The following is a 17,530-nucleotide window of genomic DNA, read 5'->3' as shown; positions in this document are numbered from 1 at the left end:
AGGTTCTGAAAAAAAGAGTTGTGTTCTGTTGCTTCTGCAGGCAAATGTCTGGAATTGCCATTGAATTGCTTGCCCTTGCTAATCTGTTATTTTTACTTTCAGGACTGCGAACTGCGACACAGGTACTGTGGAAGGAGATGGCAACATGGGAAAAGGAGGCATTTAGTTGTTTTTCAATGCAAAAGCAATAGGTGATGCTGGTGGAAATAGGTTCTTTTCCAGGAACAGTCATATTTCAGACTTGCTGTGCAAATTCTTCAGCCAGGAAGGGTCTCTGTGCGGGACCTGGAGCCCGGCTGAGCCCCAGGTCACGTTGCGGGGTCAGAAGTACAGCAGCCTGCAGACCTGCTGCATCCAGTACTCCCAGTGCTATTTATTTTCAAAAGAAGTGTCTAAAATACTATTCCATTTGATTGTAGAGCTGTGTGTTTATCCACTGCCCCACTTAACACCAGTTTTGGTTAAAGTTACCAACATGATGCAGTACAGCAGAAAGTGATGTGACCAAGTACTGGTGGAGGAACCTGGAGCCAACACAGGTGGGAAGACTCATTTATTTCACCTGATTTTTGATCCCTGTAAAATACCCTGTATAGTTAAAAGTAAGGATCTGTAAGTATTAATAGTATAATAAGGAATTTGAGCTTGAATACATTTAGGTATGTGTGAAGGGATTCCATCACTAGTCCAGCACCCGTCTCTGCGTGCACAGTAACACGTTACCCTTGTTCTTGCTGTCACACTAGAACAGATGTTCAGGGGAAGTTTTACAAGTCCAGCAGAGTTTAAATCAACCAAGAAATACACTCGTAGTCTCTGGTCAGCTGCAGGGCGGCTGTGATGGGATGGCGCTTCAGCAGATTACAATACATAAACCCCTCAGAGCGCTCTGCAGAAGGTTTAATGTTTTAGTTAAAGCAGTTTCCTTGCTATTTAAAGTGAGCGCAGCTGCCTGGATCATAAACAGCTTAGAATTGTGCCGGAGAGAGGATTTAAATCACGCTTGGAAAATGGTCTCTGGTGCTCCCCGGTGCACACATTTGCGGCAGGAGATTCTCCTCGGACAGCTGTTAGACAGCAAGAAGCTTCAGAAGAGCAGCTGTGGTGAGCAGTGTGGTCAACAGCCCAGAACAAGAACTGGTTTGCACTGGAATTTGGACTTGCTTGGGTATAAACACCCACAGCCCAGTAAGTTGTTTACTTCCTGGCCTGTGTTTACATGGCATGGGCAGCACGATCCAGTTTCTGTCCGTAACAGCCACCACCATTTCTCATTTACAGGTTTATTCCCCAGCACCTATGGCAACAGGGACTTTGGCTGTGATCGTCAGCAAATACAGCAAAATTAGTCACTTTTATTTAAAAGAAATAACATATTACAAATAAGTGTGCAAAACAATTTGTGATTAAATACACATAAAAGCAACATGCAACCTTGACATCCAAGTCCGCATAGAGGTTAGTCCTTAGTACGTTATGTGACACTAGAAAAAACTTGTCAAATTTAGAGAGCTTGCAGCTAAACAATCTTAGAGTGAATGGGCATGTCAGAGTTGAAGCATCTGTGAAATTAAATTTCAGAAGAGCAAGACCTCCCTCCCCCCAGGTAGTTAGTGCTGTGAACAGAGCGCTTGTGTCTATCTCAGTTTCTAGTTTAGTCTCTTGTGCCTTGGTTCAGCAGTAAGTGTTAATTGCCATACAACAACTTTGGGAGTGAGTTTACAAGTCAGTCGGTTTAGTCTAACCTAACTGTCCCTAGGCCAACAGTATGTAGTATGCAACAGCTCCAGGAAAACAAAAACAACAGTTTGCAGGTGTAAAGCCATCGCAGATGTATGTTCTGTGTCCCCTGGTCACTTGTGCCAGCTGTGTGGGGCCTGCCCGGCACTCCGGTCCAAGCACTGAGCAGGAAGCGGCCGGAGCAGCTGCCACACCAGTGCCTGGGGGGTCAACCTGCACCAGCTCTTTCCTGACAGGAGCTCCAGCTGCCCAAGTGTCCTGGCCACGCACTCCACGCACCGAGAGGTGGTTGTGTCAGGCAGCGCCTGAAGGTGCTGTCAGCCACTCCATACAGGTTGACACCCTGGTGGTGCTGATCAGCACGTCTGGGCCACAGGACCCCCACCCACCCCCACACCCTGTCAGAGGACAAGTTGTCTATGGCTACACACTTGTCATCGCTGCTCCTCTGTTCCTCTGTGGGCAGGGGAGGGCAGTTCTGCTCCAGCCACACGGGCTGAGTTCTACTTGAGCATGATCCACAGTATTTCCCCCACTCCCAGCCACTCAGTGGAAATAACACAATGCCTAAAGTCTTCTAGTTTCACATCCCTTTTTGTAAGGCTCGTTGTACATCCGTACAGGCCCCTGCAGATCTTTCCGTGTGGCAGGCACTCATGTTTCAGCTAAAGTCATTTCACAGTTTAGATCAAGAGAAACCCAATAGGCACAAGCTTGTTGAAAGCCACATCTTGAAAACTTGAGTTGATGACAGTAACCCAAAAAGATTTTAATGATGAATACTTGCAGAAATGAGAATAAACATAGGTAGTCCACTACTTCAGAGCTTGTTCTGATCACGTTGGGCCAGGCTTCTCAGTGAGGTCTGCTGAACTTGTCGATCAGTATTGGACATTCATATACTGTCCTTCCAAAGCTGTGGAATAGCCAAGGCAGCACTTTGACCTGCGCACTCCCTCAGCTCAGTCAAAGCTTGTCGTCTGTCATTTCTAGAAACTGCGCGTAGACATCCCTTGAGCATTCCCCTTTTTGGTTGAATAAGAACTTGTAGTAGCTGCCATCTGCACATATTGCTGAAACAAAACCAAACATGTTAAAAGTTCAGCTGTTCCAGAGGTGCTGAGCTGTCCCCTGGGCTGTAGCTGACGCCGTTCCAGCTGCACCCAGCCCTGTGTCACCCCCAGGCAGTGCGGAGCAGCAAGGGCTCCTGTTCTCAGCTGCCAGGGACACACAGTGTCTCACCTGAGCATCCCCTCCAGCTCAAGGCCAGTGCGGATGGAACCCTGGTTCTGCAGCCAGAACCTGGGGAAGCCACCCTCACTTACCTATGACAGCGTTTGGCTCTGTTCCAAAGGCACAAATGCACGGAGAGCCTGAGGGAACCTGAAACTTTGAAAAACTCCATTTGGAACTGAAGTATTTGGGGAGGAAGCTGGCAGAGGCCAAACTGAAAGAGCGAAACAGAAAAAAACAAACAAACATAACAACTTAGTACGGTGTTGACTAGAGATGATTTAGAACTGCTGGTGTGTTGGAACAAGTTCTGGGGTTCACACTAACTGCTAGTTTTTATTGGCTTTTTTTTTTTTCTCCTGAGTATCAATCAGGTAACGTGTACAATTTCCCTTCTAGGGCAGGGGATCCTACAGCTCGTTTTACGATTTTAAGTGACTGCAAAAACTGCAAAGGGATTTGAGTAGAGATTGGTTGATGTGAGATGTCCACAAAGTATGTATGTTCATACTGAGAGCGCCACTAAAGCACCCCCTCCCCTGCTGGAACTCCACAGCTCCAGAGGACGGCAGACACTTGGCGTTGCTCTATAGTCCCAAACCTGCAACTTCCCTCAAGCACAGCAGGTGAACCTTGTCACCTCCAGCAGTGCAGGTATTCGCTACCGCTTGACAAGACCAGGGTTTTAAACTATAAGAAGGGCAAGTCCCCCAGCCCCACAAGACTTCAGAATAGTTCAAACCTACCTTGACTGCTTATTTCTCTTGGGATCTTCTGCAGCAAAAATATGTACTGTGCCATGGTCACTGGATACGCAGATGAGGGAAGCGTCCTGATTGAAGTTAATGCTGTGGAGAATACAGACAGCTGCAGTAATGGTTCTGGTGTACACAACTGCTTCCCTGTGAGTGTTCACAGCCAGGCTGGACGGGGCTTCAGACAACCTGGGCTGCTGGAAGGCGTCCCTGCCCGTGGCTGGGGGTTGGACTAGATGATCTGAGGTCCCCTCCAACCTTCCAGCTGCGGATTAGTCAAATTTCTGCCTTGTGCTCTTGCACACAGAGCAGCACCATGTTGTGCTAAACACTCCACTTGGCCCCAGGTACTCATCCTGGTCCCTCTGGGAAGTGTCAGGCTGCATTCCCTGTATTTCAGTGTGAAGTCAAAGCATCCCTGAGTTACAATTTACTCTACACATTATATTAGCTATACGGTTTTGTCGCAACCCCTGTGACCTGTGCCAGGCTTCACACAGCTGCCAGCTGCTGTTGTCTCCTCCAGCATGAGCTGAGGGGATGCAGCACAGGCCAGGCACAGCCCTGGCACCTCCAAGTGCAAGGGCGTTCTGCCTTCTGCCCGGGGCAGCACAACTCACCTTTGCTTTCTGAAAATGACTTGGGTGCCACTCACCAGGCTGCCTCAGCACAACACCACCCACAAGAAAACAAAGCAGAAGCCATTAAACATACCAGTATATATTTGCTGCCTGTGATCCTCTTCGTAGCTCCTGGATTAAATGCCCTGATGAAGTATCAAATATTCTTATGAGGGTCCCCTTGAAAAAGAATCAAGCATTACATTAGGAAAGACAGAACGCTCTCTGTACCTGCTTTTGCTTAACATTTTTGAGCTATATGCTGTGCAGGAGAAACTATTCTAAGCAGAGACTCACTGGATTAATTTAACATGTCTTTGAGAAACTGAGTTGAGTGGAAGCAGGCAGCGAGTGTTCGTCATGCCTCATGCCCATCTACCCTGTGTCCTCTGGACACTTGGGAACCAATCGTTCTTTGGGAGGTGATGCTTCACCAACGTTCCATGGAGAGGGCAACTCTGACTCTCTGTGTTCTGCTACATCTGCATCAGCCCAGCCCAACGGGATTTGTACTACTCAGTAACGTTGGGATTTTGTCAGCACATTGCATTCTTTAGCCCGATGTAATATACAACCACACACGATTTGGTAAATATGCCAAGAATCATTGTATCATTTCCACTGGGTATGAAAACCTCTGCAGTGTGTGTATGAGAACGGCAGAGGCAGCGCGCCTGCCTCCCGGGCTGACAGGAGATAAGCCAGAACTAAGTCCTCCAGTAGGACAGACCTACTTGCGAGTATCTCTTTAGCCGGTGGTTTACAAGTGAATTTAAGCAGAAACTAACAACGGTGAAAGAATGCAAATGATCTCCCCCCACCCTTTATTTTTAAAATTAATAGTATTTATTGAAGAGCACATGAAACATGCGAACTGCTTGTGCCAGATCTCATTCAAATGTCACTGCTACAGCCAGCTAAAACATGAACGCTACCTCAGGCACAGCGTTTGGATTGCTGTTTGGATATCCTGAAGAAGCAGTAAAGATAGATACTTCAATGACAAATTTTCCACTGAGTTATTTCTATGTGTTTCCTATGAAAGGATGCGACTGTTTTAGGAGTTACTACACTAGAATGCATAGTAAGGAGGAGATTACTCTTACTTTTTCTGATGCTGTTGCAATTCTTGTTCCCTGCAGGTTTAACGCGATACAGCTCAAGACTCCTTCATGAGCCGGGATGTCGACAGGCGGCTTTTCTGTATTAGCAAGATCCACTATCTGCACATGGCCAGTATGTGTTCCAGGAAATGCAAGAAGAGAATTATTACTATTTGGACAAAGGACACAGAGACCTAAAAGGCAAAAAACAAACAAGAATAACTGTGTGGTTCCCATAACCTAATAAAGTTTTCAAATTTAAGTTTCTAAGAGATCAGTAATTCAGAATAAACAAACATACATGTAGTAAATCAGAATTTTATTTGAATGGCTATTACATGATCCATCTATAAGTGCAGAGTACAGAGAATTAGGGGAGTAGTGTAATTTTTTACTTTGAAATAAAGTGATGAGAGCAAGTTATCTAGTTGTGGTTATTCAAAATGTGGTTGTATTTGGAGATCAGCTCCATCAGCTATTTAAAAAAAAAAAGGCTCCTCAGCAGCTCAAAAAGGGCAAGAGTTGATAGTAGGTGACATTTTAGTTTCTCCTCTGTCAATAAAACTGATTATTATTAATTCATGTTTGAACTTGGTTCTTACGGCACTTGCACTTCTTTTTCTCGGTAACTTTTTACAGACCATTTAAGGCCAGTCGCCTCTCCAGGGCGTTCTGCCGACAGCACGAAGGTTCCTGCACACGCAGCCCACAGCCAGCACAGCGCTGGGTGGGCATCACCACGAACCACGGACTTCATCTTCCACCCTGCGCCCTCCGGCCCGTCAGCCGGTGTGTGTGCTGCCCCCAGCACTGCCAGCGACGCCACGACTGCTTCGGGCAGGCCTGGAAACCTCCCGAGGTGGGGAGAACTACAGCAGTTTGCCAATTCGGGTATTTCTGATGCTGTGGGGAACAGCCTGCTAGACAGTTCTAGCTCTGTTTGAACGAAGAATGATGCACTTTGTAATGGTTTGTGTTGATAATTAAGCTCTTGGCACAAAATACATCAAGTTTACAGGTTCTTTACAGAAGCAGATGCCTCTTATAGACATTGAATCTGTAACATAACAGAAGTACATGAGAAAAGCTTTTCTGTGCCAAGTATTAATAAATTTTAATAACCATTTTATAAACAAAAAAGCATCTCCAAAGGGCATCACTAGAGCACAGTAAGTAAACTGTTCAATGACTTACTAAACAAAACTGATTCAGGCAGCTGAAGATAAACAGCATGTCAAGAACAGAATAAACTTGCTGCTGTTCCCCAGCCCACACGTACAACTAACCTTTAGGGTTGTAGCAGGTTTCAAAGACGTGCAACTGATGGGGATTGTGTGTAAATGTGAAAACTTTAATCATCGAGTCCAAGACTACCACAATTCTGAAAGAGACAAGAAGTTCCTATGACTTGGGGCAGGTAAAACAGAGACATGTCTATTAATTCAGATTTGCAAAAACTTTCAACTGATTTAATGTATATATTGTCTTCCCCCACCACAACAGACTCGCAGCTTTGCAGGAAAACAAGCTACTACGAGCCTGCAAAGCACTTTTATCCAAAGCTGTGACAGCAGAACCCTCCGCCCACACATACAGACTCCAGCTGTTAACAGATGTTCTTGCTCTAGAGATCTGCTTGGATTCCCCTCACACTCCTCCACACCTAGAAAACAGCAGCAGCAGCCACATGAGAACGTTTCCCTACATTAGGGCACCGGAAACTTTTACAGGCACCAAGGTTTTGGGTACCAGTACAACTGAGCCGATCTGTTAACACCTCATGCTTGCCCCCAGAAGCCTGTTTTAACTCTGATTGCTGGTGTTGTTTATCCAGGTGTTACACCAGGACTTTTTTCCTACAAACAGCTGGAAATTAATAACAGCATACAGAGCCAAGCTGCACATTTGGAATGTGTTTGTTGAACCTACCTATCTCTTCGCAGCTTAACTGCTTTGACTTCTGTGGAAAACTCTATCTCAATGACAGTCTTCTTCTTCAGGTCATCCCAGATCATTACTAGAACAGTGCAGAGATTGCATTAGATCATCCAGGCATATCCAAAGATCCACATCATGTCCAAGATAACAACAACTAGTATCTGAGAAGGCTAATCACAGCTCCAGGCTGGCATCCTGCTCATCAGAAGGTATTTAGCTACTACACATCAACCCAGTCTTTCATGCTATGACTTGTGCAGGTAGGAGCTGGTAAACTCTACCCACAAAAGCTGACAATTCGATATTTTTCTAAAGACAATCAGCTTTTTCATTTTTCTCTGAGGGTTATCAAAGAAATAAAGCAGCAGTTAAAAAAAAGAGAGAAGTAGCATATTCTCCTACAAAGCTTGTCAGCCAGGGACATTTTCCCCTCAGGTTGCTGAGCCATAGAGTCTATTTGTGGAGTTACCTGTGACAAATACAGAGTTTGTCACCAGGTCACAGTCATTGCAGGTAACAGAAGTGATGCAACATATTTCGCCACCTTTACTTAAACCTGCTGCACCATCCCCTTCATCCAGCCTTCAGAACACCAGACCCCAGCTCAGAGCACTTCGGTTGGGATGTCTGGGCAGTTCCACACAGACAGCAAAGCAAACATTTACAATATCTATTCCTCACAACTCACCTTTGTTAGGTGGGTACTTCGGCTTTTTTCCTCCACCTACTAGTGCTAAATAGTTGCAACGAAACAACATTTCGACATGGCCAACGCCACCTTCTAGAAATTCTGGAAGACAAATGTATTTTATTTAAGTGTCAGAACCTGTTGAAAATGCCATATATTTTTTACCACTGTTACAATAAAAGCTCTTGTTATCTACTATGTCTCTCAGGCACCTGAGAAGAACAGTGTCTTCCTACTCTGGCTGACCTTAAACAGAGAAGCCTCGAAGAATGGAGATGACAGTCAAGAAATCTGGACTAAAAGGGTGGGGTTTGTTGGTTTGTTTGTCTGAAATAATGTGTGTTTGTTTAAACTAGGATTCTCAGCCAAGTTGCTTTATTTTTCATAGCAATGAAGACTGCTGTTGTCACACAACTGGGACAGGCCTCACAGCAAGGCTTTGAATTTAAAACATGTTGCATGAGAGGTGGTCAAGCAACATCATCGTGGCAGCTTGATAATTCCTATTCTACAGTGGGTTTGTAAGTGTGTTTAGAAAGGCTGTCCAGTTTGCTCAGTTTCACTCCCCTCACAGGCACACACTTAAGTCTGCTGTTGCTCTATTACGCTAATGCCACGCACTTAGAAAAATACCAATATCGTTCATGAGTCGTGCACCTTTTCATTTGCTACGGGATTTGTCTTTATAGACTCATCGGATCTGAGAGAAGGAAGCCAAACACACATATGTAACTGAACTAGAATCTCTAGTGCTGTTCTCCAGAGCTTATCCACAGCTGCTGGAATAGGTAAGAAATACAGTCCAGCTCCAGCAAGTCTCCACTCAGTGATACAGGAAACATAGTGAGAGCAAGACAGAGCAGCTGGTGCAGACAGTTTCTCAGTTGCAGTGCAAGGAAAAGGTTTTCTTCTTTTTAAGAATCTCAGCTGCAGAGGCAGTAGAATAAGATGCCACGCTTATCAACCAGGCGCTTTTATAATGAAATAATTTTTCCATTTGATGACATTTGAGTGGGGGCTTGGCTTTCTTTACATAGCTTAGAGGGATGCTTGGCTTCCACAGGGGAGGGGGAACTGAAATCGTCAGGAGGAGAGGCTGTAACTGTGGCCTTCAAGGCAAGTAGAGTTAAACTTGTACTGTAAAAGACTGTCCAATAACCCTACACACTGGCAGGCTGCAGCAGGAAAAGTGGACAAAACTAGTAAACCATTTCAAAGCTGCAGGAAAGGCTGAAATGTCAGAAGGACTCAAGAGAGACCTACTGTCATAAATAAGGATGGGAGAACACAGCAGAAGTGTCTGAGTTGCTGGAGGGAAGCGCTACAATGGAGAGATGTGGACAAAGCATGAAGGACAGGACAAGGGAGACGCAGGTGGATATTTAGAAGCAATGGAGTACATCTGGATGAGGAATCTACGTTGACACTTGACTACATCGAGCTGAAGGTAGATGCCTGGAAAGATATTCACACCGGAGCAGTAAAGCTCTGGATTTCATACAAGTCCTTGTGGTTTCTCCAATGACACTTCTGACTGCTGAGTTTCCTTCCTGACCAGCTGTATTTGGACACCACCCCTTCTGCACCAGATCCTTCTCTTAACTCCATTAAAACATTTAAAGCCTGACAGCACATTTTGTTATGAAGAGGTATCACCGCAACAAAAAGTCTTAAAATATTTACAAACAATAACGTGAGACAATGTAAGAGCATGCAAGATGTTCTGAATCTGTTAGAAGAGATGCTTTAATCATTGTCGTTACAGTCCTGACAGGTGGTGTGTGGATGGGGAACTTCATGGAATTCCTGGATATGAGAGACAAGCCAGGGTGCACCAGCTAAGACTGGGTTACAGAAATCAAACAGATAAGCTCCATCTGGGACTATCCCAGGTAGGTTTAAATATGCGTGAAAGATGAACAGGATTTCTCTGTGTACCTGTGCAGCCAGAACAGTCTGACCTCTCGGGTCCCAGGGAAAAGACAACCTGACTCAAAAATCAATTCACGACAGGAATCCTGGAAGTACGTCCAGAGCTACCGGCAGGAAGTTTTTACCAGGACCTCAACAGCACTTCAACCCGAATCCCAACCCTTTTAGCACACTATCACAGCTGACAGTCCCAAGACATGCTGCTTGTGAAAGAATTTAGTACTAAGAACAGACAACAATTTGTCGGCTGTGGCCACTGACTGAAATCTCTTACAGCACTAAAAAGTAAAAGCATGCCTGCTTTCACAGGAATTGCTGTTTTAAATACATTTTTCCTCTTCTTAAATCCTTTCTATCACCACAAGCTGGAAGTGCTGGGAAACCTGTTCAGAATGGCAGTTTTCTTCCTGTATTTAGGGTTAGAATCACATGGCTACCTTCCATTTTCCCTTATTTTGACTCAGGTTTGTTCAATTTCTGATGAAAAGCTCTACTACCTGGTTAATATAGCTCATCTACTAATTTTAAGACATGATCCTAGGTTACTGCCCTAAGATCTTCCCTAATTTTTAAGCATACAGAGAATACAAAATTCAGAGTATTAGAGGCCTGAGCTCACAGTGCTCTCGCAAGCAACACTCTAAGCAAGTATAAGAAATGTTCAGATCTCCAGCAAAAAGGTTTTAATGCTCTACTAGAACATCCAGATTGCTGCACAAGAACAGAACAACTTCTCGTGATGGCACGCAATACCACTGCAGCCAGCAATTCTTCTCCCACTTGTGAACAAGTAGGCAACTTCTCCTATTCAAGACCGCAAACATTAACAACAGCTAACGCAACCCAGCCACTGCAAGAAGGTGAGACAAAGTAATCAGCATCCAGCTTTGTGCTAATTAATAGCATCTAAACATCTGACCAGGCCGTGGTGTAAGTGAGAGTCCCTTTGGACCAGCACAGACTTCCCTTCTTGAGGCTCTATTCAAAGCCTTCCAGTGATGGAATGGTTAAAGCCAAGCAAAAATCTGACAGAAAACAAAGAGGCTGAGCTTCCAACCCAGAACCAGCATGGTATAACAATTAAGTGTTTTACCTTGTTTCTCTTTTTCTTTGAGTGGATCTGCATTATAAACTCGGAATCCATTTTCCATTCCACATGCAAAGCATCCTGTAGTAAAAAGCACATATATATATACACATATATAGTAATTGCAGGAGACACTCAAGAACTACGCAAGAGCCAGAGGGTTAAGAGCACGTTACTCAATAAATGACATTGTTAAGCTAAAGACCACTTGTGGGCTTTGTTAGTGAGTGCAAGTGAAAGCATTTAGAGAAGTTGTCCTCTATGCTGACCTCTATTGAAAGTGGAAAGTTCTCAAGATTCTTCTTAGACAGGTGAGAAAACAATGGAAGGAAAGGAGAGCAATTCCCAACCCATCTGTATCCTATGCCGTGCACCACAGAGGGAAGGAAACCTGTATTTTAACTTTCATGGTCCAACAGCCATTATGAGACAAACCCCTCCTTCCTCATTAGATCCAAATTTACACTGTGATTACAACTATATGAAGCATGACCTATTGTCCATGTTCCCACACAAGACAGCTTCTTGAACATAGTTTTTAAGAATGCTCTAACGAGAGTCTGCTGAGTCAGACGCCAATTACATGCCAATGGCTTAAGTCTAAACCAGAGAATTATTAGAAGCCAGATTAAAATACTCTGGAAAATTATTTTAGTTATATTTGCATACAGAATTATTCATGTGCCTTTTTAGTGGCATCCATCAAACTGTCCTGTCCTCCTGTTTTCCTTGCTAACGATAGAATGTAGTTGCTGATATAAAGAAGTGCCAGTGTGAAGTCAGAAGCAGCTACTGTCACTAGAGGCAGACTGACTGAAGATTAGTTACTACATAATTTTTATGCAATACACCAAAATCCACTTAAGATCTTCAGTGTCCTTGTGAAAGATATTCAAATTAGCCAGATTTTCTTTTTATGCACTGCAATAACTGCAACTACTTGAACCCCCCAAAAACCCAGCCAAACAAAAAACCACAACCAAATAAAACCCAACAGCAACAAAAGAGGCATCACACACATCCTCTGCTATACAAACCACTTAGGAGGTGCAGCATCCCTAGGGCTCCTGTTCACTGAACTCACAGAATTTACAATGGGAAAATGACCACAAGATCTATATCTGCACCCTTTAATGTAGGATGGAAACAAAAAACCCTCTTATTTTACATATAGTCCCTAACATCAGAGTCACAGACACTGGACCTTCTAACAGCACAACAGTTACCTAAAGAGTGAAGAAAACAAAAGACGCAAAAAAACGACTTCCCCAACCCAAAAGACTCACAGGCACAACTTCACCCTGTCCAAGATTTTGCAATGAATTAAATACAAAAAAGTTCTTGTTTACATAGGTAAACACACCTAGAGAGTGGTTAACAAGAATATAATAATTCTAGAAAGATTAGTAAAAGTTGAGAAAGCTTAGCAAGCATACTGAAATACGTGCTTTTACGTTAACTATGTTCATTTTACCTCCTCCCTTCTCAGTGCACCATTCGTTAGTTCGTTCTGTCAGTTGAATATGTACGAGTTTGCTGTGTTGAAATTGCAGCACTAATAAGCCGCCACCTCGTGCAATACACTACTGGGATAACTAGAGAGCAAATTACGATGGAATGATGTCTTTCTACATAAAACAATACTGCACAGGATAAGAACGGATCTGTTTCTGGTAGCTGTTCTGTGTATCCATATAATTATTTTTCCGGCTAAATTTTTAACACCTGATATTGTATTTCCAGGAGAGACACAGAGGGATGCTGAAACTGTTCTATAGTAAAAGGGCACTGTAAAGTTTGACTTGTGTTAATATCAGGAAGTTATAACAAACCCAAACGGAACATTCCTAACACAATAAAATGCAGACATTACATTTCCTGTAGCACCACTACAGCTTTTCTGCAGGGATAACCTCGTGACTAAGACGTGGGCTGCTTCTAATGGCTGGGGAATATCTACATTTTTAACTGCAGACAATACACCAGAACTGAGGGATGTGAGTCACAGCGATATTCCCCACACAGTCGATCATTACTGACAGAGATATGAAGTTCTCAGTCATGGCAACCCCTGAGCCAAACGAGAGAAAAACCATAGAGGAAGATTACTGCTAGTCGTTCAATCCCAGGTGACAGGGACAGCTCAGGACCCCAGCGGCTCCCATCGGATTGATCCCAGCGTTTGCCACTGGGATCACGAATTTGACAGCTCAGCTGCAGCTTGGAGCTCCTGTGTATGAGAGAGCTGGGGAGGGGCTGCCAGAAAAGGGAATTGCTGCAATAAAAGGCATATAAGCTTCCAGCCATGGGAAGTTCACGTCTCATTTTAAGGAGGGACAGACGTGCTGTTAAGAGCCACTGGCAGAAGACAACTCACATACTTGGGGGAAAAACAAATCAGATGCTTGGGAAAACCAAACCTCCACAGAATCATTACCGTAACCCACAGTTACGCTTGTTCCTACACTGAAAGTACTATTTGCCAACAGCCCCAGCAAGGCCACAGTGATTTTTGTTTATTTTCCGAAAACCAAATAAAAAGGGATGGCAAAATTAAAGACTGTCCTAGAAGATGCCACAAGCTGAAGGGGGCATGCTGACACAAAGAAATCTGCAGGCTCTAAAGCCTAAATGGGCCTAAAATCCAGACATTGCAACAGTGAAGTTCATAGCACGTTAGCGTTCCTCACAAGAGCAAATTTTGTCTAAAGCCATAAGAGACAGCACAGAATCCTACTAACATTTATGGGGTCCTGTAGTTAAGTATTTCGGTCCATTAAAGGAGATTAAATGAATAAGACAAGTGTTTCAACACCAAAACAAGTCCACGCCCCAGTTTTCAAACTCTGTTCAGACCACAACAGTGACAGAATGTGTCAGCAATTTACACATACACATTCTGGTATGGTAATTTATTATGATGCTTTGTCTATTCATTACTGTAGAGCACTGTAATGTCCTTCTGAAAGCACTAGAAAAGTATCTGAAATCAGGAGTATACCAGCTTGACATTAAGAAACTAAAGTCAGAGTTTTCTGTTTTAGAACAACTGAGAACAACTTGCAATATGGCCCTTCATTTGGGGGGTTACACTGTTTCTTTGGGTTTTAATTGACAAACAAAATGTGGCAAAGACACCCAATGTAAAAATATAGCATCACTCAAAACAGAGCAAGGGAAGTAAGTACATTTCAGAAACACTGCAGATGCCAGTCACTTGTCAGCCATGGAAGTTACGACTTGGAGAGACTAGATCGCTCCTCCCATCATTATGGGATTGGCTAGTCTTAAATTACTAAGAAATTAGGTTATTGTGACAATATATGCAGACACCCACACTACTAAGCTTCAGCACTCAAGTGACTCATATTTCTATTTTTGGTGGGAGCACCAAGGAAGAAGTGAGCTTTTCCTCTTACCCGCTCTTCTTGGAGCAGCCAAAGAATCCCCCATCCTTTAACACTTCACTAGCTTGGGGCCTTTTTAAGAAGGTTAGCGTGCTACCCACAGCTCAAAAGTCCTCCTTGCTAGGCAGGAAGAGCTGCAGGAGCCTGCAAATGAAAGACAACCATGGGTTCTGCTCAACTTTTTTGTTATTATTCAGTTGGCTGGACAGGCTACATAGGATGGGACTGGAATACGGTCAAGATAAACTTCTTAGCTTACGAATTCCTTAATATACTTTGGATGTGATATTATTCAAAAAAGTGTTTATGTTCCATTTATCGCTACAGAATTTAAGGAAGCTTTTGCAAGAAAGAAAAAGTTTTACATGCTAAAATGATATTCGAAAGGCATTTTGCAGTGAAACTTTGCTTCTTACATGGTTCTCTTTATAACCCAGCCACATCACAGGCCTAGCACCAAATATTACCGCTTCATTACAGACCCCTGCACATTTGAAATGAAGCTCATCCTCACAAATCTTTTTCCATCAGTGTTGCAAACACAAGATGCAAACAAGTGCAGAGCTGCTGAAAGACAGACTACTGTATTGTTGCCAGTCCAACAGGACAGCATGGAGAGCGCTACCAAGAAGCTCACTTCATTAACAGCTCGATATACTACTGACAAAAAGTCATCAGAGATGTTAGACTAGAACTAACAGAATAATTCATGTTTGCACACGACTTCAACAGCATCAGCAACAGGTATATGAACCACAGGCTACAATAGCAGAAGCTGCAGGACAGTCTTAGGCAAGAGTATTGCTTGTTAAGACAAAAGGATGTTACAAAATGATGACCTGCTATTCCTTATTCTACAAAAAGGACACTTACTCACAAAGCCGGCGCTATTTTTGTATTGCAAAAGCAAGACAAGGCATGTACACCCCCTTTCTAGAAAAGACCTTCCCCTTTCTAACAAAAAATAAGCCAAGCATACAGTTGGGAAGCTTTTCAGTGGTCCATGTATCTGTACTTGTCTGCCAATATGATTCATAGTTTTAACCGCCATTTTAAAAATATAAATTGGCAAAAAAACAAGTTATACTGCTAATTTTGAATGCTAAGTACTTACACTGAGAAAATGACAATTTGTGAATTACCTTTTCAGTAACGTACTTTGCAAAGAACATCCTTTTGAGCACAGGATCTAAGGCACATTTATACAGCTACATGAGGGAGACCAGCCCACTTTAAGCAGCAAAACTTCCAGCAAGCACCAAACCACCATCTGAGAGGCAGATGTATTTGAAAATGCACATTAAACACGACTGTCCCTTCTCCTCTCCCCCCGCTCCGCCCAACCAACTCTCCCCGAAGCGGCGGGTACACCCCGCAGCACATCACAGCGCTCTTCTGACCTAAAACCACCGCAGAACGGTTAAATCTGCAAACACAGCCTTCCCGGCTTGTTAAAGCCGGGACTACAGCCACCTCAGCAACCGCAACGACCAGACCTGGGGCATCCTGCCCGCCACAGGGCGACACATGGAGGGACACGGCGCCCCGGGCAGCGCGCCCTGCCGGCTCCCGCGCCCGCACCGCGGCAGGCCCGGCCCCGGCGGCTGCGGGCGGTCACCGCTGCCGGGCTCCCGGCCGCGAACCGCCACCCCTCACCGCCACACACCGGCTCCGCAGGGCCGGGGAGAGGCGAGCCCCCCTCCCTCACGGCCCCGCTCCCTCGCAGCGCCGCTCCCCTCACGGCATCGCGCCCCACGGCCCCGCTCCCCTCACGGCACCGCGCCCCACGGCCCGGCCCAGCCCCGCCACCTCACCGTGGTCCTGGTTGAAGCCGGCGTAGAGCAGCCCGTTGCCGTGCGGGTTGGCCGGGAGCAGGTTCATGGCTTCTACCTGTTCACCTCCGCCCGCCCCCCTTTAAACCATGGCGGCGCCCGCCCGCCCCAGCCCCGCCGCGGGAGCCCGCCCGAGCCGAGCCGGGCCGAACCGAACCGGGCCGCGGCGGACAGGCCAGCCGCCGCTTCCGAGCCTGCCAGGCAGCGCCGCCGAGCACGGAGAGCATCCACCCGCCAGGGGGAGGAGCGCCGAGCAACGGAGCGGCAGCGCGCCACGGCCCGGCGGGAATGGCGGCGGCTGCGCCTGGCGCTGAGGGAGGGAGCGGGGCCGCGGTGGGGGATGCGCCGCTGGGCAGAAGGGGGGTCTGATGCGGCTCTGAGGAAGAGGGGTTTGCTCAGGGGGTATATGCCCCGAGGGTGGCGCAGGCACAGGGCCCCGCGGGGATCCCCGCTCCTCACAGGGGGATTGTTCCGGGCTCCTCCAAGGCCAAACCAGGGCTGCTGGCCCTGGAGCTGGGAGACCCAGCCTGGTAAAGCGTGAGCTTCCACCTGCTGCGAGTCCAGGGACACCCCAGTGCAGGAAAGTGCCGCCCTGGGGCCCCTTCCCGGGTCTGAAGGGCCATTTGGTATAAAGCTCTCACAACAAGGGCATCAAACTAGTGAGAAGAAATAGACTACGCTAAAATATGTGATCCCCTGGCTTGAAAAAACAAACACCACCGCCAAAAAAAAACCCTTGAAAACAAAGTTTTTAAGATCCAAGGACCCAGGCAAGCTGGTCTAAGCTCAACAGAGAAGTTACTTCAGGATGCTGGACCTTCCAACCTGCATCGTTTCACGATGTGTGCTCACACTAACGCCAGCTGCTTCTCAGCCCTCGTGTGCGTTCACTTCCACTGCTGTACCTGCTCTGTGCCTTCCACGTCAGCGGCTTGATGTCCGATTTCAGATTTGTGATCTGCTCTTCTCTACTGCAGACTTCTGGTTGGAGATTGCTACAGCTTTTCAGTTTACAATGCTCATCGCAGTCCTGGAGCCATCTGCAGTGACTGGGTGGTACATTATTCTTTGTGCACACTTTTTTATATATATATATATAAATAAAATAATCACATAGTATCTTTACCAGCTTTTGTCTTCTCAGGCAGCCAACAGACTTGGTACGTGAAATAACAATTCTTTTGCTTTTTTCAAG

The 17,530-nt window shown here is 45.4% G+C and overlaps 1 protein-coding gene across 3 annotated transcripts; it reads right to left on the bottom strand.

The window, feature by feature from the left end:
• Window positions 1–1,335: 1,335 nt before the first annotated feature.
• WDR45B (WD repeat domain 45B) lies at window positions 1,336–16,556 on the bottom strand. 3 transcript variants are annotated; one of them, XM_065034627.1, is made up of 11 exons: window positions 16,318–16,537; window positions 15,646–15,773; window positions 11,103–11,177; window positions 8,078–8,179; window positions 7,381–7,468; window positions 6,738–6,832; window positions 5,455–5,645; window positions 4,443–4,528; window positions 3,720–3,821; window positions 3,066–3,187; window positions 1,336–2,813 (listed from the first exon to the last, which is right to left on the bottom strand). In XM_065034627.1, the coding sequence occupies exons 3-11, from the start codon at window positions 11,158–11,160 to the stop codon at window positions 2,707–2,709; spliced, it is 951 nt and encodes a 316-aa protein (XP_064890699.1). In that variant the 5' UTR covers window positions 11,161–11,177; window positions 15,646–15,773; window positions 16,318–16,537; the 3' UTR covers window positions 1,336–2,706. The 3 variants fall into 3 exon arrangements, with proteins under 3 accessions (XP_064890699.1, XP_064890696.1, XP_064890697.1); XM_065034624.1 differs by lacking the exon at window positions 15,646–15,773 and having other exon boundaries at window positions 16,318–16,555; XM_065034625.1 differs by lacking the exons at window positions 11,103–11,177; window positions 15,646–15,773 and having other exon boundaries at window positions 16,318–16,556.
• Window positions 16,557–17,530: the final 974 nt, after the last annotated feature.

This window comes from Columba livia, chromosome 18 (assembly GCF_036013475.1).
Source record: "Columba livia isolate bColLiv1 breed racing homer chromosome 18, bColLiv1.pat.W.v2, whole genome shotgun sequence".
NCBI classification, from domain to species: Eukaryota; Metazoa; Chordata; class Aves; order Columbiformes; family Columbidae; genus Columba; species Columba livia.
This window is presented reverse-complemented; position numbering and strand designations above follow the sequence as displayed.